Genomic DNA, 24,463 nt, shown 5'->3' on the forward strand with positions numbered 1-24,463 from the left:
GATCCTATGAAAAAGTTGAAAGCTCCCCAGTCATAAATTGGTGACGTGGGCGCTGAGTTTGGGTTCATACGCAAAGTGCTTACGTGATTTATGCGTGTACACCTTGTCGGCCTCATCAGGAGCCCTCGCCATGCTTAAGTGATGTGTGTGATGGTGCGGGTAAAGCTGTTACGTATTTTATTTGTACACAACCTCTCCATTGACTGCTTTATTGTATGTACAGTATAGCTGTTCATTGCTGATGCTAATTTAATCTGCAGATTACAGATTGTGTTTTCAAATATGCAAGCCCCCGTTTTTGTTGAAGAATAAGAGGAGGATTTTAACCTTCTGTTTTCAATGGGGTTGTGTAAAGTATCTGTCATGGGTTTTTCATTTTTAAATGCAAATAATTATTTATGGCAGGGAGTATGATGAGCATTCAAAGTTGACATCAAAATGAAAATGCATAAAATTTTCCTGAGAAACTGATCAAACAGGTCATTAGTTGAGATTATAATGACTGGTGGAATGTTTTAAGATGTTTTAAATCTCATTTAAGATGTTCAAAAAAGTAGTTGATACTATTTAAAATGACAGCTGCTCCTGCATCATCCTACTAGTTGCTAAGAATTTTGAATTAACGTTTCATAATTTTCAAGAGGTCTTTTTTCACCCCTTTCTCTTACAGCTGTATGAGCAATTTTCAAACCCAGTAGCATCTGACAAACTGCGATTTAATCTGTTTCGCCTTGCATTTATGGTAGGCTGGGGACATCCGTGCTCTCGGTTATCAGGCTCAGTGTTTGGCAACCCACTAAGCCCTGCTGCTGTGATTCCCTAAGCCCCAAACTGGGAAGGAGAAACCGCAAAACAAACCGTGTGCCAAAAGGTGTCAAGTTCCCACACTGTAAAATTACAGAGAAAGACGTAGGGACTGTTTTTCCCTCATCTGATCTCTTCCTTTTAATCTCGAGCCTTCCTCATTAAATTAGGAAAGGGAAATATATGGGGACCGAAGAGTGGTTTCTAATTAAAAGTAGATTTAAACTTGAGTGAGAGAAGTGCCTATGGGGTTTGTGAAACGTCTTTTGTGGCTTTTTGCCCACTCCGAAGGTCTCCGTTTCGCAGCAGGAAGGCGGCGGTGGGAGCTCTGGGCTCCAGGGGCTGCCAGGTCCCCTTCTCCTGCAGCCAGAGCCGGTGCTGCCATCCCTCCTTCCTGCCACAAGCCCCAGGGTGCAGCCGGGACCCACTCCCTGGCTCCGCTGCCCGGTTTCTGGGCTGGGAGGCTGTGGGGAAGGCTGCGTGCAGGGGCCTGCCGAGCCTCCACGCTTCCCAAGGGCGGGCAAGAGGCAGCATCCCAACTGCCCTGCCAGCTGCGCCGCGCTCTCATTAACCTAATGGGCTCCTTGTACAGGCAAGAATATTCCTTTTTTTTTTTTTTATTTCCAACCCCTCTTTCTTTTTTTAATAAGCTGGTTAAGGGAAGTCTTGGGATTCATCTCACTTAACCAAAACGCGTTAGGACTATGGCGTTCGAAAGAGCCTTTCCTCTTCCAAGTGAAAGGGAAAAGCCAAGCATCGCAGCGGGGCGCGGGCACTTCTGTGTCCCCCCAGCCCCTGCTGCAAGCGGAGTGCCTGGGGATTAAATGCTGCCACCGGTGCCGAGGGAATCCGCCACCCGGGGAAGCGCTCCAAGCTCCCGTCATCGGCTTTGCACGGCCGCCCTTCCCGCCTACTGCATTGTGTGGGCACGGATGCTTGGAAGCGTGAGGCTTCCTTCTGAGAGAGGTGTGAAACGGCTCAAGTGGGATGTTGGGGTGGGCTCGGGTCCCTCCATGGCAGATATGAGCTCTTCTTCATACGCTGTGCCACTCTGCAGCAACCATCTGGTGCTCAGGGTATCATCTTTCTCATCTATCTGTCTGTCTGTTTATCTACCTATCCATCCATCAGGGTATCATCTTTCTTATCTATCTATCTATCTATCTATCTATCTATCTATCTATCTATCTATCTATCTATCAATCAATCTATCTATTTATTTATTTCTATGCGGTGGTCTCCTGATGCTTTCAGAAGCACTTCTTATCTGGTGGAACGCAAAGCACCTTGTTTCTGGTGCATTAGCCAGGTGGGTTTCGATAGCCAGAAGATGGAAGTTTCCACGCAGGGTCTCTCGGCCTCGCTTTGCTTGCTCTCCAAATTTAAGTAGGGATGGGAAATGCAGCATTTGCACTTTCATCGGTGGTTTTCTCGAGCTGTGCCTCCACCCCACAAAAGAAAGAAAACCCACCTGTGATGCTGTTTGCAGTAGTACCGCCCGATGCTGTAGGCTGATTGCCTTAATGCACTTCAGATGAACAATATTTTGTCACTGCAGTTTTCTTCTTTGCTAGTGATCTAAGAGGTCAATGCAAGAAAATAGGATTAGATATCTTTCTTTGTGTCTGTTGAAAACCATGCAAAGTGATTTTTAAAATTACTGTTTGTGTGTCTTCTGATGGGCTAAGGTAACAGAGAGTGAGTTTTTTGAGAAAGCAAGAAGAACTGTTGCTGTCTGAAGCTGTTTTGCAGGAGGTATTTTTAGGATGTCTTCAGGCGTATGGCCTGAGAGTTGTTCTTGCCTTTAACTGGAAGGAAAAAAGATGCTGACGTTTTCCTTCTAGCTGTTTTGGTTAAGTATTTGAATATGTAACCCCAGCTTTTCAGGCAAGACATGAGCTCATGTTTTTAAAAGTTTTGATAAAATAGGCTGTTCTTAGCATCCAATATAGTCTAAATTTGCTGATCTTCCACTTAGCCATAAACAGAGTACACGAGACAAACAAAACGAAAAACAAAGCCCATTTTATTGTTTTAGAGCAGAAGTTTTACATCTTCAACAAAAAGCCAAAAAATACCCTTTTTACAGTGATACAGACATATGCAAATATGTGTGATGAAAACTATTTGTGTTTGGGTGTTTTGCTTAAGCTTAATGAACGTTTTCCACCCACTGTGCCCATGTAAACTTTGCTGGTGGCTTAAAAGCAGTTCCCCTGGGTGACCGCTGCTCCATTCCTGTGTGTGTTCTCACTGTACGAGGTGACTTGTTCAGCAGGACAAAGTCACCTCATTACACTGGCATGGGGACTCTTCCTTGAGCAGAAAAGAGATGAAAAAATCCAAATCAAAACCCACAAACAAACCCACAACTGGAAGATTTCTTTTGCTGCAGCTTAAATTGCTGTCAGAAGTTATTGGTCTCATATTTTGCAAACCTCACATTTTCCAGTATTTCTGCTTTCCTTGCTGAAATTCCTGAACCTTTATTTTTCTTCTCTAACTAACTATATAAATAAGACGTTTAAATTTTTTCTTGAAAATGCCTAATGCATTTCTAATACATGTAAACATGTTCAAGTTTGTATACGTTGATATGCTGATGACTTAAAAAAAAAAAAGTATCTTTATAAACTACATTTTATTTGTGGTGTAATTAAAATCTGTGAGGTTATATGTCTCAGTGAAGATCAAAAAAAGAGAATGTAAAGCTGGTGAAAAATCTGATTTATTTTTTCATTTAAATATTTTTTCATTTTTCATGTAGCTCCACCGTATCTAACTGCGACTGTTGGTATCCGTTTAATGATCTATCACAGCAGGAGGCGCCTAAAACAAGAAGCATCTTTTAATGCGTGCCAATCTCCTTCCTTTCCTCCCTAAAAAGCACAGTTACGTTATATATTTAAAACCCCAAGGAATTTGATGATATTTCCATGCAGCAGATACCTGCTGGGAGAGCTATGTTGGACAATGACATGAAAAGGCTTAATACTGTAAGGAAAGCTGTTGCATCCGTGTTCTTTCATTTTATTTTACACACAGGCACACACATACACATATATATATTTATTTAACTATTCTATGATGTTAACTGTGCTCTGCTTTTTTGTGAGATGCACCTGCCTGGGATAACCAAGAACTGGTTCCGTGGCTTGCGGCACTGCTGTCATGTGGAGTCCCTCTCTGTACAGCAGCACATATGATGATTTCCTCTTTTATTGTTGCTCAGCTTTTTCTCTTCTAGTAAACACTTAGTGAGAAGTGTCCTGTCTTAAATGAGAGTGTGTCTGTCACCGTCATCGTTTGCTTCTAGATGCATGCTGCTCCAGAAGGCCGTCTGCTGAAGGTTGGGGACATTAGGATAGGTCTTAGAATACCAGTCAGCAAGATATGTATTCTTCTGTCATTCCACCAGAAATAAAGACGGTGCTGTGCCTGCCATGTATTGGAAATTTCCATTAGTTAAATATTTTTTCTTATCCTAGTAAAAGAATTATTCCAGTGATGAAGAAATGTTTCCTTTGTAAAACTTTCAGATTAGCCAGTATTTTCAGAATCACATATTGAAATGTGGAATAATACTAAATCAAGCGGGCGTTGGATCGAATAATGTTATTTGCAATTAATAGTGGACTTGGCAGTTTTCAGCTCATCCTGGCTTTTGCAGGTTATTTTTTTGTAATGTATTTTTGCTTATAAAGAGTTTTCAAAGGCGTGTGCCGTTAAAGAGTCTGTAATACAATTATGGAAGAATATGGTATGTTGTCTGAAATAATTTTGCATTTCGGTGTCACTGGGGTGAGCGGGTGCCAGCCTGCTGCCCCCACCTGCTCCGTGGCGGTTTGGGGTAACCCAGTTCTTCCTTCCAGCCTGAAACGCAGCGCTTGGTAAGGTGGTCAACCATACAGGACCTGTAGATGTAAAGCACAGCTGCCACAAATTTCGTACGACGGTGTTAGACCTGCCGGGCTGCAACAAGAAGCGCAGGTCGCTGTGTGATGTGGGTGGTGAGGAGGGTGCAGTCCTCTGTGAAACGCCTAGCAGGCAGACCCATGTGAATACTCACGCCTCAATTACAGCCAAAATCAGTGCTCTTGCTTTCCAGAACCAACAATGAATTATTTTTTCTGTGTTCGTGATTCTCAAAACTGTTCTGCACAGAGATACCTCCATAGGTATGAAGACATGTATGCAACAAATGTAATTCACTGGGGAAATGTTTCAGGAGATGCAGGAAGCTCAGGAGGCTTTCTGGCTGTGCACCAAACACATATTTACCTAGTTATTTTTTCTGTTATCTGAGGTTCTTTGTTTGGGATTACAGTCTGACAAAAAAATGGTTGGGAATTTCTGTGATAGGAACTCATTTTTTATTTTTTAATTTTTTTTAAAATAAAAGAGAGGGAACTCAGCTAAGGAGATCAAAGCATTTAATCTCTGTGGCAATCTAATGTAGCATGCTTCCAAAATACTGAAATAGTTTTTCTCTACAAAATCGGATGTTCGTGAATTTATTGTAGCATTTCTCTGAAATATGCAGGTATTTCTTTTAATAACAAAACTGCAATTGTCTGTGTACTTAAGTATAAATTTTGGTAACAAATCTTTTGCATCCCCTCAAGAGATAAACACGGTATCTGGTGCGCTAGATACGTCTCTAAACAGGGGAAATGAGTTTGATGGCCAGTCTTTGGGTTTGATTGCTACTTGCTTTTTGGTAATTTCACAGCTCCCAGGGTTAATTTGTTGATGTTTATTTTTTCCTGTGTGTTCATGTATTTCATTAGCTGTCATGCAAGTTTGTGACTTGCTTATTCCACCACCTTTCTGTGAAGCAGTAATCTGTGGGAAAACAGTATAAGACTGTTACATACGTTTTTCTCCAGTAGAATCATGGAATCATAGAATGGTTTGGTTTGGAAGGGATCTTAAAGATCATCTAGTTCCAACCCCCCTGCCATGGGCAGGGACACCTTCCACCAGATCAGTTTGCTCAAAGCCTCATCCAGCCTGGCCTTGAACACCTCCAGGGATGGTGTGAGTATCCACAGCTTCTCTGGGCAACTTGTTCCAGTGCCTCACCACCCTCATTGTAAAGAATTTCTTCCTTAGATCTAATATAAATCTCCCCTCTTTCAGTTTAAAGCCATTGCCCTTTGTGCTATCACTATACACCCTTGTGAAAAATCCCTCTCCAGCATTCTTGTAGGTCCCTTTAGGTACTGGAAGACTGATATAATAGCATTATATATATACACTATATATATAATAATAATATAAAACAGCATTAGTGGCACATGTATATAAAAGATGCTTTGTTTATCTCTCCTCTTATTTTTGTTAGAAATCATTATTTACAGCCCTTTCTGTACAAAAATGTATAGATACATACAGTATTTCAGCTGTAACTGAAATCCAGGAAGATGTTAAACATCAAGTCTTCATTGTTTAAGGTAAGTCTGTGTAACTGGGTTGGTAAAGAGCTAGCGAAGGGTTGTTCTCTCTAGAGTTGCTCTTGTTTGTCTTCAGCAGCCAGTAAGTCAGTACAAAAGAGACCGAGTGTGAAACTTTGCCATTTTAATGTATATGTACGTCTCGCTAACCTGACGAAGAAGGAGGAGGTCTGACTTTTAAAATTACGGTGATAGTCTTTCTGTTTGGCAGCTTCCTTCGCTCCGGGTCTGGGAGCCTGCCTGGTTGGCATCCTTGTGAGAGGTTTTAATGTGTTCTCTGGGACAACGTACGGGAGGGAGATGATGGAGCTTTAGTGAGGAAGAGAACCTGGTACTGGTTTTGAAAGTCAGAAACGCATAACTGGAGTGAGCTGAACAAAACTTGGTCTTGAAACCTGTGAGAAGGGTTTGTTTCAGTTATGGCTTTTTGGCTCTACTGAGAAAATAATTGGAAACCAATTTCGGACTTCAGCTGTGAGCAAACCATTCCCGTGCACTCGAGTGGTTCAGTTCGTGAATATTAGAGAAGTCATTTAAACCCACTGATGTAAAATTCTGTTGAAGAAAGGACCATTTTCTAGAAACCTTGTGTTGTACAGGGATGAGGAGTATAAGTCAGACCAAGTAACAGCCTCCATGCTTGCAAAGAAGTTTTTGAGGACTTTGCAGAGCCGTCCTCCTTCTTCTACATATTGCAGCCAAGAAGTCTGGTATTTCCCGAGTCGTACCAGTACAGTCAGAGATGTTTAGGGTGAATCCATTACATTCTATTCTTGCAATGTAATTTTAAAAAAATTGTCCCCCTCCAAGAATAAAAAAAAAGAAAGAAAAAAGAAGAAAAGCTTTCACAGATATTTTGGAAAATGATCAGTTATGTCTGCAAGCCATGTTCCAAGCCTAGATCTTGGTTGGTCAGACCATAGTTCAGTGTGGAGCTCAGCCTCTCCCAGTGCTGTTGCTTCTTCTCAACACAATCCCGTGTCCTGAAGCCACGCAGAGGACTGTTTGCTACCAAAAAGAAATCGATCTGAAGTTTTAATTCATTCCAGGTGCCTTTTCTCTCGTTTGTTGCTCTGCATGTGCGTGCAGCAGGAGGTTCCACCTTCCCACAGGGTCTTCTCTGCAACAGCAGCAGAAATGCAGTTCCCTTCCCAACACCGACATGCTTGGGGCCATCTGCGAAGAATGGAGCGAGAGTAAAGACTCGAGGCCTCTTTTTCCTCCTGAATATGAATTTCAGCACCCTCAGCAAGTTTGCAGATGACACCAAGTTGTGTGGTGTTGTGGACACGCTGGAGGGAAGGGATGCCATCCAGAGGGACCTTGACAGGCTGGAGAGGTGGGCCTGTGAGAACCTCATGAAGTTCAACAAGGCCAAGTGCAAGGTCCTGCACGTGGATCGGGGCAAGCACAAGTACAGGCTGGGCAGAGAATGGATTGAGAGCAGCCCAGAGGAAAAGGACTTGGGAGTGCTGGTGGATGAGAAGCTCAACATGAGCCGGCAATGTGCACTGGCAGCCCAGAAAGCCAACTGTGTCCTGGGCTGCATCGAAAGCAGCGTGGCCAGCAGGTCGAGGGAGGTGATTCTGTCCCTCTACTCTGCTCTCGTGAGACCCCACCTGGAATACTGCATTCAGCTCCGGAGTCCCCAGCACAAGAAGGACATGGAGCTGCTGGAACGAGTCCAGAGGAGGGCCACGAAGATGATCCGAGGGCTGGAACACCTCTGCTATGAAGACAGGCTAGGAGAGTTGGGTCTGTTCAGCCTGGAGAAGAGAACGCTCTGGGGTGATCTTATTGCAGCCTTCCAGTACTTAAAGGGGGCCTACAGGAAAGCTGGAGAGGGACTTTTTACAAGGGCACGTAGTGATAGGACAAGGGCCAATGGCTTTAAACTGAAAGAGGGGAGATTTCAATTGGATATAAGGAAGAAATTTTTCACTCAGAGGTTGGTGAGGCACTGGAACAGGTTGCCCAGAGAAGTTGTGGCTGCCCCATCCCTGGAAGTGTTCAAGGCCAGGTTGGATGAGGCTTTGGGCAACCTGGTGTAGTGAAAGGTTTCCCTGCCCATGGCAGGGGGCTTGGAACTAGATGATCTTTGAGGTCCCTTCCAACTCTTAACCATTCTATGATTCTATGAATAAGCACGGGACTACTGTTCACCTCCCGCTTCTCCCATGTGACAGTACTGGCTCCATTGCTTCACGTAGCAAATCCTATTTGCTCTTTATATCACCGTGTTTAATGCCGCATTGTCTTGTTCTAAAAGCATTTTTCAAAAACGTATTAAAATACTCTGTAATGCACCATAATACCTATTCTGAAGAGTCCCCTGACTGCATGAGTTATTATAGATGGTACGAAACTACAGCAGGATTAGCTGTTGACTGCAGATCCAATGCCAATGCTTTTCTTTCTGCAGTTCCATGTAATTTAACATGCCAATAGCCTTTCTGGTAAAACACAATAAAATTTTATATGGCCGTATTACTCATAATGTACTGCATATTTACGTATGAATGGTGTCGCTCCTAAATATAAACAGATAGCTCAAGACAGATTTCAGTAAATGACTTTATGAAATCTTGCCCTTTTTTATGTATGTATCTTAATAATGACTTCTCTTTCTTGCAGACAAAATTGAAGAAGCACAAAAACAACTTAATGGAACAGAAGACCAACAGAGAGGTAATAAACAAACCCGAAAAATAAAATAGAAAAAAATGTGCTGCTATTCCAGAGGCTGGTCCAAAGCTGGTCCTTCCTGTGTCGGTGAAAGACTTCATGGGCATGTCTGTCTGCAGGTTGGGCACTGTGATCTGTAACACCCCAGTCTTGCTGAGACACAACTGCTTTGTTTTAACCACTTGAGTAGGTGCGTTGACCTTGATGGGACTGCTGAAGCGGTAGCATTAGGAATGTGCGCTGTGCGGACCCTTTGGTTCATTGTATGATTTCCCTAATGGTTAATAACCGTATTTGGGTTTATGACAAGCAGTATGTGGTGGTTTCTAGCAGATGCTGAAGGGGGATTGATTGTCACAGGTTGTTTTAAGAAACAGATGACCTGTGGCAGATTCAATCTCTGTGTCAGAGCTTATGAAGCTGGTGGAAAGTCATTGCATTTCAAGGCTGGCTGACTGCGGTGGTACCTGTTTGGTTGTGTGAGAAGCCTTGTCTGTGCATGTGCAGAGGAGCCCAGAGAGATGTTGAGGTGGGGAACCCAAACAATACCTTGATGAGCTGCTCCCAGGCTATCACAGGAGAGTCATGAAAGGTCCATGTCCACAAGCCCAGAGAAGCATAGGGGCAGATGGAAACTCAAATTAAGGACTCAGATGGAGACCTTGTCCAGTATCCTCCAGGGCTATCCGAGCAGAGCTTCAGTGTCCAGGCATGAAACCCATCACCACAAGCCATCGGGAGCCGCTCTTGGCGTTGCTTTTTGGATTAGGGGCATTGCTAGGTGGGGGTGTGGGACACATAGAATCATAGAATGGTTTGGATTGGAAGGGACCTCAAAGGTCATCTAGTTCCAAGCCCCCTGCCATGGGCAGGGAAATCCTCCACTACACCAGGTTGCCCAAAGCCTCATCCAACCTGGCCTTGAACACTTCCAGGGATGGGGCAGCCACAATTTCTCTGGGCAACCTGTTCCAGTGCCTCACCGCCCTGAGTGAAAAATTTCTTCCTTATATCTAATCGAAATCTGTCCTCTTTCAGTTTAAAGCCATTGGCCCTTGTCCTATCACTACATGCCCTTGTAAAAAGTCTCTCTCCAGCTTTCCTGTAGGCCCTCTTTAAGTACTGGAAGGCTGCAATAAGATCACCTCAGAGCCTTCTCTTCTCCAGGCTGAACAGCCCCAACTCTCTCAGCCTGTCTTCATAGGAGAGGTGCTCCAGCCCTCGGATCATCTTCGTGGCCCTCCTCTGGACCCGCTCCAGCAGCTCCATGTCCTTCTTGTGCTGGGGACTCCAGAGCTGAACACAATATTCCAGGTGGGGTCTCACGAGAGCAGAGTAGAGGGGCAGAATCTCCTTCCTCGACCTGCTGGCCACGCTTCTTTTGATGCAGCCCAGGATACGGTTGGCTTTCTGGGCTGCCAGCACACATTGCCGGCTCATGTTGAGCTTCTCAAACACGTTGGGTCTGGAGGAAGAGCTTGCCTGCCTGCCTGCAGCCTTGAGGTTGTATGTATATATGTGTGTGTGTGTGTCTGTCTGCCTGTAGCCTCGAGGGCTCATACGTCCAGGTGGCAGCAAGTGGGGAGACTGGGATCCAGGGACTGCTCCTGGGCAGAGTGAATGTCTGAGCCCAGCTGCTGGAGGGGTCCACCTTGGACATATAGATATATTCCCATTAATAGACTTCAATCTTGTTCATCCAGAGCAGAGAGCAGGATGAGGCCATTAGCGTTGGTGCAAGTGCTCTGAGTGTTTGAGATCTATATGTCCAACCATATATATGTATGTATGTGGTGTATATGTGTGCTCTGCATGCCTGTACCTGTTAGAGAAACACATTCAGCCTTGCTACTGATTGGACTTGGGGACATGGAGTGGTGGCAACTTCACCTCTCTTGGGCTGCTGGGTTGAGCTCGAGATATTTTCCTCTAACGGTAGCATGTGTCAGTGCTTTGTCTTGTTCTGGGTAGGCGTTCACCTGTCGTGGTTATGAGCTGTCCTTCTGGCCTGTGATACACCTGTGAACATCATTGTAAATTGTTGATGCTATGTCCTGGAATCAAAGTTTATTATCTTTTGAAACAATGAACTTCAAAACTGTTCTAAGATTAGAGAACGTAAGAAATACTCAAGCGGATCTCATCAGGGTCCACCTGGCCCAGCATTCAGCCTCCAACAGAGGCAGTAGGACGTGCTGTTTAAGGACAGCACATAAGCCTGGCCACTTTCTGCAGTCCATTCCCTTCATGCTGTCCACAGACTTTGGATTAGGGACATCTGCCTCATCCTTTCAGTATCTAGACGTTTTTGGACCTGTTATCCATGAATCCTTTTGATTAAATGCTGTCTGCATCCAGCATAGGCTGGCAGCAAACTGCAGGAGTTCATTATCAGTCACATTAAAAAGTACATTATTTTACCTTTTTTTTTTTTTTCTCGATTTCCAGCTAGTTTCAACAGGTGTCCCCAGGTTCAAGCATTGTGCGGTTTGTTAAATAGTAATTCTATATTCACCATACCCACTGCCTTCTTGATTTTATGAACCTCATCCATGTTCCACTCAGCTTTCTTTTCCCCAAACTCATGACTGGTTTCATTTTTCAAGGGAAGGTTTGATAGAAACTGTCTTGTATGGCACCAGGACTGTGATGTTGCTCTACGTATTTGTAAAAGATGGAAGACAAAAAGAATAGATGACTAGATGGTAAAAAGAGACTTTTCAGTACAGAGACTTTTCAACAAACTAGACTTTGTACTAAATATTTTTGACATGTTTTTGTTTAGTGGGTCACAGATAAGTGATGTTGTCATCCAAACATAAAAACTTGGCATGCATAGTATTTCTGTCTGCTCTTGTTGCTGTCGGTCTTGCAGAAGTCAGATTGCTCTGGCTTATTTTTCGTGATGGTCACGTTGAAGCTAAAGATGAGTAAACCTCTGCTTTCAGGTGTTTATTCTCACACATGGCCCAGTAATACCTTTGCACAAAGGAAAGCTTTGGTTATTTAGTATAAAGTTGCAACTGGAAGACCTGTTTTTTTATTTTTTGGAGGGATTATCCACAACTACATTCAGATTATGGATAGTCACATCATCTGCCACTTGAGACCAGAAACATGTTCCTTAGGGACCATGCTTACCTTCCCACTCAGTGAGTATTTAAGGTGGAGAATTCTTGTGTCATTTCATTTGCTCTCAACTGCTCAATTGCTTCTCCCTTCCAGACTGGTAAAGTCAAGTCCTCTCAGATCCTTGTGATTACCACAGAGGCTTCTGATTTGGTCATCCCCTGAACCAGTTCAGCCACTGGAGGCCAGTATGAAGAACTGTAAGCGTTTGTTTTCTTCTTTGTCTGTTGCAGCAGTTCTCTGCCTGTCACAGCAGTCTGGGTCCTAGGTACATCAGCTCTGCCAACACTGTCATTGCATTCTTTAGGACTAGTGGAACTAACTTTTTTATCTCTGTTCTTGGCACCAGCGATGCTAAGGCTGCCACCTAAATCTCTGTCCCGGCTTATGAAACTGTTCAGGGAACTAAAGTTGGTGATAAACTCCAGCAACACCAAAATTTGCCATAAAGTGGATGGCGGATCCCCAAAAGAACCATCTCGTGGCTTGATGCGTACTCCGCATTGCCCACCGATCCTGGGGTCTCTGTCTGTTAGGAGCACTGTTCTGGACTCATCTGCATCATTTCAGATGACTGCTCCTTGCCACATTACAGCCAAAAGGATCAATGGTAAATGGCTAGATCAGATGGAAGATGGATTCCCTCGTTCTACTTCTCAGTCATGGTGATTGCGGTGTCCTCAGAGTATAAGGTGATCCGGGATGGTCTGGGGGCACGTGTGTGTTCCTCAGCCCCGTTGCAGTGTAGACTTGCAGACTGTCCTAGTTGTTTGTCAGGTATGAATTCACCCCTCTGAATAAGCTGCTGATCTTGTTTGAATTTCTACTCGAGTTTTTTACGTTCTGCAGTGTCGTGGTTTAACCCCAGCCAGCAACTGAGCCCCACACAGCCACTTGCTCACTTCCCCTTGGTGGGATGGGGGAGAGAATCAGAAGGGTAAAAGTGAGAAAACTCATGGATTGAGATAAAGACTGTGTAATAGGTAAAGCAAAAGCCGTGCGTGCAAACGAAGCAAAAAAAGGAATTCATTCACTGCTTCCCATGGCAGGCAGGTGTTCAGCCACCTCCAGGAAAGCAGGGCTCCATCACGCATAATGGTGACTTGGGAAGAAAAACATCATCGCTCTGAATGTCCTCCCCTTCCTTCTTCCCCCAGCTTTGTATGCAGGGCATGACGTCATATGGTGTGGGATATCCCTTTGGTCAGTTGAGGTGAGCTGTCCCAGCTGTGTCCCCTCCCAGCTTCTTGTGCCCCCCCAGCCTACTGACTGATGGGGCGGTGTGAGGAGCAGCCGTGGCCTTGGCTCTGTGTCAGCACTGCTCAGCAATAGCTAAAACATCCCCGTATTACCAACACTGTTTTCAGCACAAATCCAAACCATAGCCCTGTACCAGCTACTGGGAAGAAAATGAACTCTACCCCAGCCAAAACCAGCACATGCTGGAGGAGGGGAGATGGGTAGACTGGCCATACCTATTTCTTCAATAAGTAAACTTTTAAACAGTTTACTGACTGACTGTCACTGCAAGCTGTTCGCAATATAACAAATCCATCCTGGACTCAGACTTCCAGTCCCTCTAATGGTACGCGACACGCAGGCACCTGCCGGTCTTCTCTCCTGATCTCTTCCCAGGACTGACAGGTATCTTTCTATCTAGCTTCAAGGAGAAGCCAGTTTTCAACCTATCTTATTAGGGATCAGAGTCTCTGTATTGTCCTGCCGCCTCAACAATTACAGCTGACTTGGCTCAGACAAAGCATGGGAAGATTTCCTGTTGAACAGCACCTTTCTGTCAAGGTCTGCGCTCCATAGCATGGACCAGGATCCATGTTCCAGTGGCTCTCTTTGTTATAGCACTCCTGATCTCACTCCCAGAAAAGACGATGCCATAAATAGCAGAAAGGAATAAGCTGTCAGTTAAGTTTCAGATCAGTGTGTTATGTTGATCCTTTCCAGTTTATCAATTCTGATAGAGCGAGTACTCGTACCCACTTGAATTGAAGGGATCAGGTCTGTCCTTAAACTGTGTCATGGTCTATTTGGCACCTGTTTGAGTCTGTTATTTGCCTATCAACCAAGCTGCTAGACTTTCTATCATTTTCACATTCCTTAAAGAGCATTTTTGGTTTCTCACTTGCTGCTGGAGATGCTGCATGTGGAATTTGAAGACGATGCTGTGTACTCTCCTGCATCCTGTGTTTCAGATCCTCGGCACAGCTGTTCGCTTCTTGATATCCGAAGGTGGATTTCTAAGTTGCTCTCACCTCTTCCTGAAGTTGAAGTGATTGTGACAGGTCTATCTTGATGATAGAGTTCCCTTCCCAAGGTACCACAAGTTTCTCCCTGAGACAGTATCGGAATTTCACCCAGATCAGGTCTCTTTCCAGGATCACACGCTTTGATATTAGTAGTGCCCTCTGCATTTGCATCCTTAGATGCAGAAACATTGTTGGAAGGTCCAGGAGATTTGTCTGACTTGATCAGTGGCTGTTTAAGTGGCAGCAGGCTCTGGCAGCATTTGCTGAGAAACCACCAAGACAGAACCGTTCAAAGCCCTGTTGGACTCCAGCAAGGTCCAAGCAACATCTGGGGTGCTGTTGAAAAATACCTTTGTTTCCAGCCTCTGTCATGGGGCTCCTTAAAGCCTTCGTCTGCACTTTCAGCAGGTGCTAATCTGTCTCTGCAGCCTTAGGGTCGACACAGCATTTGATGGAGTGGCTCTGTAGTCACTGTTTGCGTGCGGGACTGAGACTTTCCATTTGCTGGCTTATGTCCACGTGTAACTGTGGAACCACCGGTTGTACGAATGTTACATTTGAGCTATTGTGGAAAGAAGGAGGAAAGAAAGGAGAGATTACGTTCCAGCAGCAAATATTCTCTGAGATGCGCAGTCCACGTGCACATATGTTCCCCTCCCACACTTGCAGTCCCTTCGAAGTAGTGTGTTGGCATGGAGGAGAGGCAACTGAAATTAAATGCCCTTTATCTTGTTTGCCCATCTGCTGATTTTTGTCACCAGAATATTACTTTTCTAGTAAATTGAACGGCACTGAGATGCAGGTGAGGAAGTTTGCCGGTATAAATGGAAGCATGAGGCTTTAGTTCAAAAATGTAGATTCTGCAGCGGGTTCTTGGTAGATGTATTTTGTATCTTCGGAGTCCTTCCAAACCCTCCCTACCTTACCGTCACTCTTGTTGACCGAAGGCACGTGATTGACAACGTTACAGAGGGAGTTTCAAATACATCATTATAAATTCACCAGCATTCTCCCTAGATACACAAAGTGTTGCGTATGTTTACCTTAAAGATTGATGGCCCTTTTCATGTTGCCTGCTCCCAGCTTACAGGCGACTCTCGTCATCCCACCATCTGGCCTCAAAGGAGCAGCCAGGTCCCTTCCCTCCTCTCCCCACCCCACAGGCATTCCCAATCCCACTTCCTGCCACTGCACCTCTCCCTGCCAAAAAGCAGGTGGGAGCACTGCGTGCTGGTGGTGTAGCCTGCTCCCTAGGTCATCAGCTGTGGTCAACACTGTCTTCTTTCGTTCAAGGGAAATAGGAAATTGGATGAGAAGGGGAGAGATCAAACAAAAATCTGGAAATGTGGGACTGAACTATTTAAGCATTTTGATTTACCAGCTTAGAGTGACTTCATCCTCCACAGATGTTTCCCTGTTTTTTTCCTCTAGGTTTGCAAGCATGTGAGCTTTCAGGATCCCTTGCTGCCGTGGTACCCACGTACTAGCATTAGTCCAAAATATTTTCTTTCCATTTTATATTTGTAGGAAACAGTGTCTTACTTTTTGGGTACAACATGTAACCAAGACCCAAAGTTTCATTTGATTCTTTTCATCTTTCTGTCCTTATCTTCAGCAACCATATGGGCTAGAAATACAGTCTCTCTAAATGGAAGTATATCATCATCAAAAGTTACGAGTTATGGTGATGTCCTGTTTGCTACTTAATGCTGGCGAGAGGATTAGCTTGCCTTTCTGTTTTTCTGTTGACATGCACCGGATCTACCTGCTTTTGACTTTCCAGATGTTCAAAACTACAAGCTAGTGATGATATTTCATGCAGTTCAGTTGTGCATTTTCTTGATGTCTGATTTCATACAGTGTTTGTATCTACATTAAAATATGTCAGTACATGTGTCTGAGAGGTAATTTATTTAAATTGTTCTGTGTACGTCAAACTGTAAGGCTTTAAATCAAGACTGAGTTATCTTCCTAAAATATTTACATCAGCTCAGACAGCTGTGATTGGCTTAGTGCAGGAACTATTCATGTCTGTAGCTCACGTCATGCAAGATCTCACGTTTTCATGAAGTCCCATCTATTCTTAAAATCTCAGATGTTTTCATGTTGAGGGAACATTGCACGCTGCTAAGAACAACAAAGATGACTTTAAAGATCCTTTCTGTCTTCAGGGACATCAACATAGAGTTTTGTGCCCACAAAGGACAGTCAGAAAACTCTCCTGACTTCTGTGGGAGCGAAAATAGTCTCCGATTCCATTAACCTTGTTTTTCGTTGATTTCATCTTCAATAGTTAAGTACATTTTAATGTCCTCATTTTACCAGTGAGGCAAACTGATAAAAACGGAGATGTTTACATGTTTCTTTGCTCTGAGAAAAAACGTTAGAATATGGGCTTAACCCAGGGAAGTTTTCTGGCTCCTGTAAACCTCCTGGGTTGTGAGTCAGCGCCTGTATCTGTGATTTCTATTTTAATTTTCTTTGGTTAGTACATTTAGTTTGGACTACTAGCAGCTGAAATCTGCTCAGTAAATCCACTGCTGGTGCTAGACGCAGCAAGAACTGGTATTGTTTTGACAGGCAGACAAACAGATTTACAGTTTTAAATTGAACATTTCATCCTTTGGAGCTATTACGAGGACTTGGTTAAAACATTAATGGGATGTTAAAGTAATAGTATTTTGACTTTTCCTGGCAAGTACAGCAAATTTTTTGTGTGGCAGTTCAGCAGAAGAGATTCCAACCTGCAAGTACCATTTTCAAAGGGACATTATACAAAGTAACATTAGGAAACAGTTGTCGAAGAAGCATCTTCCTGATGATCGATGGAAGGTGGCTATTCCAAACGGTGGTGCAGAACGTGGTTAATCAGTGGCTGTGTTTTCAGACACAGTAACATATTGGGCTTGGGCCCTGCGTCAGTGAGCAGAAGGATTTCTTGCAAATTTCTAAAACCTGAGGCCAGAACAAGCTCGTTTTGGGGTGGGAGGATGCTGAGCTAACGAACTAGCTAATTCAAGAGGCATATCCGCACCATGTAGTAGATGCAATAGGTTGCTAATTTTAGCTGATGTGAGCTGGGAGCAAGACAGTTGTGGAAATGCAGGATTTTTCACTTGTTGCTTCCTTGTAGTCTGCCTTGCGTGCGAATGAGTGGGTTTTTTCGTACTTTCCAGATACTCCTTTAGCTCAGGGAGTTGCTAATTTCCTTTGGCCTCCTTCTGAAGGGAAAATACGATGTATATATGGATGGTGAGCTAGGTACAGTGTACCACACTCTGGTATTTACATGCTACTGGCTGACCTGGGTGGAGGCTTTCATAGGAGTCTTCTAAGAAGGTGCATGTGTATGTGTAAGAGGGCAAAAGAGAGACTGTGCACGTCTGTGGGAAAGGAGAAGTGAGGCTGGGGAAGGGAAAGAGCTCGGAGTAGCCCAGAGGTCTTGGCGTTGAGGACCTCCCATTGATGCCGAAGCAAACCTACCCTGGGAGACACCATCCTTCCCACCTCTGGCACGCCAGACCGAGCTTCCATGGTTAGGAAGTTCCTGGTGTCTAGATGTCCATCAAATCAACTTCTCCCCCTTTGTTGTGTTCACAGCACCGTTGAGTCCTAAAAGAAAGACCTGGTGTGTAAGGCTTTTCCTGCTCACTTTGCCAGAGCTCCTGTTCCTTTCCCTGTCTGTAGGTAGTATGGTTGTCAGGCCTGAGCTCTGTGCTGTTTTTCCGTGTCTCTTCAGTTACTACAGGGAGTATGGAATTTGCTCCATGTGATCCTTGCTTTTCAAATGGAAGATTATATTAGAGGAAAGCAGAGAATGTGACTAAGGGGCTTGTTCTCTTTGAACATCGTTATGTGCGAAGAGAATTTAGTTAACGTCTTGTTCCTTTCATTTCTGTTTTTTTCCCCTCGGAATCATGTTTGGGGATTTTATGGTCGGTATCTCATCTAACCAGATAGCAATTGCTCGTTGCTGATAACCCTTAAACTGATTGTCATTTCATGAGCTGTTCTATAATTGTGCTTTAATGGCCTTTCTTCTTCTGTGTGTTAGGGACAGAAATTATTCTAATGATTTATTAGCCAAATCCTAACTTTCCAGTAACAACTGATAATCGTTAAATGGCAAACAGATAATTTAATTGTGAAACTGTTCACAACATTGCCTGACATGTTAGGAAGATTTCCAGATGTCCCTGAGGTTTCTTAGTTTCTGGCAACATAGTTTATCTAACTGGTTATATTTAAACATCTTTATTGGATGTTTAAACTCATGGATTACAGAGTGAAACCGGTTTCTGATTAGGCTTTGACTGGGAGCTCGTTACTTTGCCTTTGGGGAGGCATCCTGTCTTTTTTCATGTCTTTGGAGTGCTCAGCGAGGAAGAACTTCTCAGGCTGGAATTGCTGGTGATCTCATCTATCATAACGTTGTCTCTCCACCTGCTCATAGTCAACATGCTTTATCTTAATGGCACTTAAATGGTGATTACTTTTCTTAGTTTAGTATTAAGATTTCTGTGTGGGTTAGGAATGTAGAGTTGTTAAATGGCTGTAGTGTGGAGCCAGTAGATAAAATCCATAGAGCTACATAATACAATAAATATTTTTAATTCTTTTGAGCATGTTAAAAAAACTATACACCTTTGCTGAGTGTTCATATATTGACATTTTATGTGAGTAGTTAAGCATTAACCATAAGTCATGTGCTCAGCATTTGCTGTTCTCGTGTTGCCTTTCTTCTGTCTTTCAATGAAATGCTCCAGTCCTGTGAAACTTGACAGTGGTTCAGCCTCTGCTGGTGCCTTACACACGTAATGGGAAATCTCGATCAGTATCAAATATCATGTTTCATTTAATATGTTTCATGCTGGGCAGGAAATTAACTCTTTTTAGGGAAAAAAATAACCCGTCTCACTTTGGTCAGAGATTTTTCAGAAGTGCCGAAATGTCACGTTTGATTCCGGTTCACATATGGATGTTGGCATTTCTCAGCTGAGGCTCTGGTGTTACCTCAGTGGTGAGGTGTTTATTGCTATTTGATCTTCATGGTCTTCCTCAACAAGCATGCTGGTTTTATGGCTAAAAATCTGCTGGTTGCCACTTTCTTCACTCAAGCCAAGAAGTTAAATGCATAAAATGAAACCAAACTTTTACAAAGAAGATCTTTCTTGGTCCTGTTAGCATAGAGTAGTTATGTTCTTACACCCCATCAGAAGTCTTGCTGTCAAAGTTGTCTTGATGTGAGTAGCCATGACTTAAAAAGATGCTGTCAGAATGACAGCCCCAGACTGCAACTTGCCATTTACTCTTTTCCTCTCGCCAGACCAAGCAAGGGCTGGTAGGCTCTGACGTCCGGGACGAAACCGTGTTGCAGGGGAGCTTCCTGAGAAGTCCAAGCTGCGTGGCTCGGGGCGAAGGTGTCTCGTGTACCTTATGCTAAAATGTTATTGCACAGTTTATAAAGCTGATCCGCTCTGCCCCTGCTAACGGTGCCATGGTATTTCGTCTAGCACCTGAGGAGTGGCCCAGTGTACACCTCCGTTTAATCCCATCGTTTGCTCTGTTTCACTTAACAGGTTGTGTGTATTCTTGATTCTTGGGGAAGAACCTTTTATGTTTTGAATTAACATGTGGATCGTTTCTGTATCTCTTTAGCCTAGTTTCGGTCAGTCCAGAAAGTTATTCCTCCTTTTAGCTTTAGGGTGTCTTTGCAATTCAAGCACTGGTCAGAGAGGTGCTGAGATGTGGGGTCTGAGGAGCCTCTTGCCCAATCCCAGCTCTTGTCTCTCTCCCCCTAGTTTAAAATATAGGCAGGCCTGTTGTTTCAGAAAAATGTTTCTCAAAGGCAAGAAATACTTCCTCCTTTCCCCAGCATTACCTTCAAAGTGACAAATTAACAGTGATTAACTCCCGTTAATATAGAATCAGTGGAAACAGTAGATTGTATAGGTTAAACTTTACCATATGTACTAAACATTATTAAATAATTTTTGCCTGTTCTTAACAATCGCTTACTTTTGGTAGCCGGCAATGTGGGTATTTCTTGAAATGCATTTAGTTGAAAACCTATAAATTGCATACAAATAGACTTAGATTTAAAGCAGTGCCAACCACATCTGTAGTGATGCTGATGCTGAGGCATCCTCTGGAACAAATGGAACGTTTTTAGATTCCGTTGTTTTTGTTGAGGTGCCTGTTAGTTTTGCCATCAGTGAGATGAAGCGTGCACGGGATTTACTGATGTGGTTTGTTTGACGGTGGAAGTTGCGAATGGGAAAAGGAATTAAGCAACAAGAAAAATGTAAAAGTAGCATTCCTGGGAATGCTATTCCCCTGGTAACTGGAGAGTGTATCATTGGTATGTGTTCTGATCCAGATGACTTAATAAGGTAGAGACATACAGAATCATGCAAGCAAGGACAGACGTTGGCATAGATGAACACTGGGTCCAATCCTTATCAGACTGCTTTAGCCTTTAAATTTCAAAGCTCCCCCTCCTCTCCTTTTTTGATTAATTAATGTCAAGTCGTGCTCTGTGTACAGATCAAGTTCTAAGGGTCCGCTCTGTATGTGTTTGAACTTGTGTTTTCAGCAATAAAAGCTCTTAAGCGTAGATTAAGTCTACTGACAGAAGTTTTCAGATATCGCTGCTGACTTGGAGTGCCCCAAGTTCTTTGACTTGCCTCCTGACCTCTGAAACAGGGAGTGACCACCTTCTGACCAACTCAAGAAGTCTGAAGTTAGGCACCTGAAATAAGGCTGTTAAAATTGTTGGTGATTGACTTTAAAATCCTCTCTATTTGTGCTTAAAATTAGGCACGGTGCTTGGCTTACTCTTGTTCAAATCTTCCTGTTGACTTGTTGCCTGTGAACGTTTTTATTATGTGTCGTTTATGTAATCAAGGTTTTTTGTTTTTTTTTTTTTTTTTACACTTTGGAAAAACTGTTATTTTAGGAAAAATATTTATGACTGTACTTAACATGTAGGAGGCAGTATGAAGCTAAAGAGGTAATCTAATAAAAAATGAAACTGTAGTAATTCCCTGCTGCGTTTAATGTAAGTTCTGGTGGCCTTACATTTACTGGCAAGGCTAATTTCTTTATCTCATAATGATGCTCTTTACTTATTCATGGAAGCAGAACCAGTGAGGTGATTCATGAGTGCTTTCCATAGTTTTGGTGAAATCAAAAGTGAAGAAATATCAGATGTCAAGAATTAAGACTATTTTGAATATCTAAAGACACTGGGAAGCTTAGCTTTAATCAGAATAAGATCCTTAGTAATGGTCTCTGTCTTTTAAAAACCATTCCATCTTTGGATTGTTACCATTGTTAGATAGATGTTAGGGTAACCTTGTGGTTATCTGTTTAAGACATCAGTATTTGAAGACTTTCAGAAGAGGCTTGATCTTACTTGCAGTTCCCTGGGAGCTGAAGTACAGATTTAGGAGCTAAAGTTTAGGCACTTGGATTTGAAAATCTGGTCTCTGTATGGAAACCTACAATGGTTTTTACAATTCTGCAACATAAAGTGAGAGCATGAGATGAAATTTGTGCTGTTCGTTGGACCGTAAGGGAAGGCAGTGGTTGCTTGCTCCGTGTTTCAGAGGGTAGCACTGAGGGAGAAGGGAGTTTCGTGCCTTGCTTCACTTCCCTCTTATTCTCTTCCCTTTTTTTTTAATGCCAACGTGTAGCTCTATAGAAGGGAGAGAAAGAGAGTGGGTGTTATAATAACACGTAGGCTTTGAGACAGGCAGTTCTGGAAGTTACTGAAACAAAACCATTGAGATCATTTTGTCAAGACGCTGTCTAGTTCACCAGTAAATGCTTTGGAAGAAAAAAAATTAGATCACTTATACCTTTCCTTTATTTGCTGCATGAGTTACGCCGCCAGATTGCTATCTACACCATCACACTGGTGTTCCTTTGCCCGATTTCCTGTGCATAGAGCAAAGTGCAGCAGAGAAATTATAGGTGAACTGAACATCAGTTTTTCTTGTCGAGTTTCGAGTGCAGAATTCATAACCGAAGCAAGAGGATTAAGCAGAGAACCTTGATAGCCAAGCAGAACAAAGCCAACCAGGCAAAGCACAAAAGAGGTGCTCCGGTGTCCCTGGGATGTGAAAATTGAGGCGCTGCACACGGTGGCATTGTTACCCCTTCTCTTGGGCTGGGTAACTTAATCCTATTCAGTGTAATACAGCTCACGAGAAAGATACTTTTTGGACATCTGATTGAGGTGACAGCACTTCTCAACACCACCACTTCACCTCCTGAGAGAACGGGGAGTTACCAGAGAAGGATGAGAAGGGCTTTGTGATTGCAGAGGGAGGTGAGCAGAGCACGCGGAGTGGCAGGGAGAGGAAGAAAAGCAGATGCATAACTTTTTTTTTTTTTCTTTTCCCCCCACCCCTCACATGAGGATGTTTTTACCTTCTCTTTATTTGCTGTCAGCTTGTTGATGTGGGTACACGGCCCTGGCAAGTGACCACGCTGCTGAAAGTTTGTAGCTCTGAAAGGCAGAGGAACGTTCAGTGTTCTGGGACTGGCACTTGCCTCCAGTTCTGTTGTTGCCTCTGGAAATATTGATGTGGTCCATCTTTGTGCAGGCATGTAGCTGTAGCTTGACAAACGTGTGATGGAATATCTTCAGCATAAACTGGGAACACAGAAAGAAAAAACACACAAAAGGAACAAAAAGCTGAAAATAAGTGAGACTAAGTTGTCAGGGATTCTTTTTTTTCCACAAATAGGCTAGAAATTAAGGTGAGTATTTCCATTAACAATAAGGATTTCTAAATTATCCAGGAATAAAGTAGAGCACAGGACATAAACTGTTGTTAAGCCTTGTAAAGCCGTTCTCAAGAAAGTACATTTTACAAGATTTTATAGATGGATATGCTGAAGCAAACTTACGACTCCATCTCTGGAGTCACAGAGATGTAGAGTCAGAAATACAAATAAGAGACTAGTTCTCATGATTTCTGTAGACTGGAATTTTATTGGTATAGAAGCAGCACAGTTAGGGGTTGTGAAGACTAAAGAAAATTACTATTTCTGTATGTAATGCAATGCATAACCTTGCCTTTGTTTATTCTTTTTTCTTTCCTTTTGAATTTCCTGAACAATTTTTATAGTTTGACACGCGTTGAAGAGTTGAAAGTTAAGCAGTAAAAAATCATGGAAAATTCTCATCTTCTGTTTGTAACGAGTTAATATTTTTAATTGCTTGATTGGTAGATCAGAGAGACGTTTTTAATTTCTTTAAGGCTTTTTAAAGCCGCATTACATCTTCCAGCTGTGCTGGTTTCCAGTTCACTAGCGTGGTGCAGGTTGAGTGTGCTCGTTCCTCTGCACTGTAGGGTTGAAAGCCAGGACTAGTAGTTATTGAACATTCTGAGGCATCAGGAGGCAGCACATCATTTGATTGTTCAATTACTGCAGTATAAAGCACCTTAGTCTTTTTGTGTACGGTTGTCTGCTTGGATGCTCGCAATTCCTGGCGCTGCTGTTCTTCCCAGCTATGTGTAATCTGCCCAGCTCTTCCCATAGCACTCTGCTACAAACACCAGCAGCACGATCGGTGTGGAGGCGTGATTGTGACGGGATAAAAGATGCAGTATGTGCATAAAAGGAACCAAATTACTCACGCACAATTAACGTGGCCGTGCTTCTGAGGGATCACCAAACCATGGCTAAAAGCACCCTTTTATATAATTAACTTGTTATTTTCGCTTTGATTTGTGTAAAATTGTTTTTTGTTATTGAAAAAAACCCCACCAGTTGCAGTAGACTATGAATTTTAAAGACATCACCATTAATATTATTGATGATAACTTATTAGTGTAAGCCTCTCGTTTCATTGTGAAACAATGGAAAGCACAAAACATCGTGGTGGGAGACAGCTCGGCTATGAATACGTTAAATTCAGTCTAATATGAATAGGTTTTGGTAATAAAGGAATAAATGCAAAGTTTGTTTAAAGGTTAAGTGAACGATTACTGCAGAAATTTCTTTCTGGATGTGCAAGAGGGGCACAGAGTCCCCATAACTAGGATTCATAGCCAGTAGTTTGTGCAAGGGGTTCGAGTGTCTCTTTCACAGGACTGCTGAATGTGACAAAAC

The 24,463-nt window shown here is 43.1% G+C and overlaps 1 protein-coding gene across 1 annotated transcript in view; it reads left to right on the forward strand.

The window, feature by feature from the left end:
• The window catches only part of HIVEP1 (HIVEP zinc finger 1), a 123,527-nt gene that overhangs the window by 64,279 nt on the left and 34,785 nt on the right, over window positions 1-24,463 (forward strand). Inside the window, exon 3 of the mRNA XM_086608914.1 lies at window positions 8,895-8,948. Within this exon, the coding sequence (XP_086465040.1) occupies window positions 8,895-8,948 (54 nt within the window). The remainder of the gene's footprint in view (window positions 1-8,894; window positions 8,949-24,463) is intronic.

This window comes from Tauraco erythrolophus, chromosome 3 (assembly GCF_009769465.1).
Source record: "Tauraco erythrolophus isolate bTauEry1 chromosome 3, bTauEry1.pri, whole genome shotgun sequence".
Classification (NCBI taxonomy): domain Eukaryota; kingdom Metazoa; phylum Chordata; class Aves; order Musophagiformes; family Musophagidae; genus Tauraco; species Tauraco erythrolophus.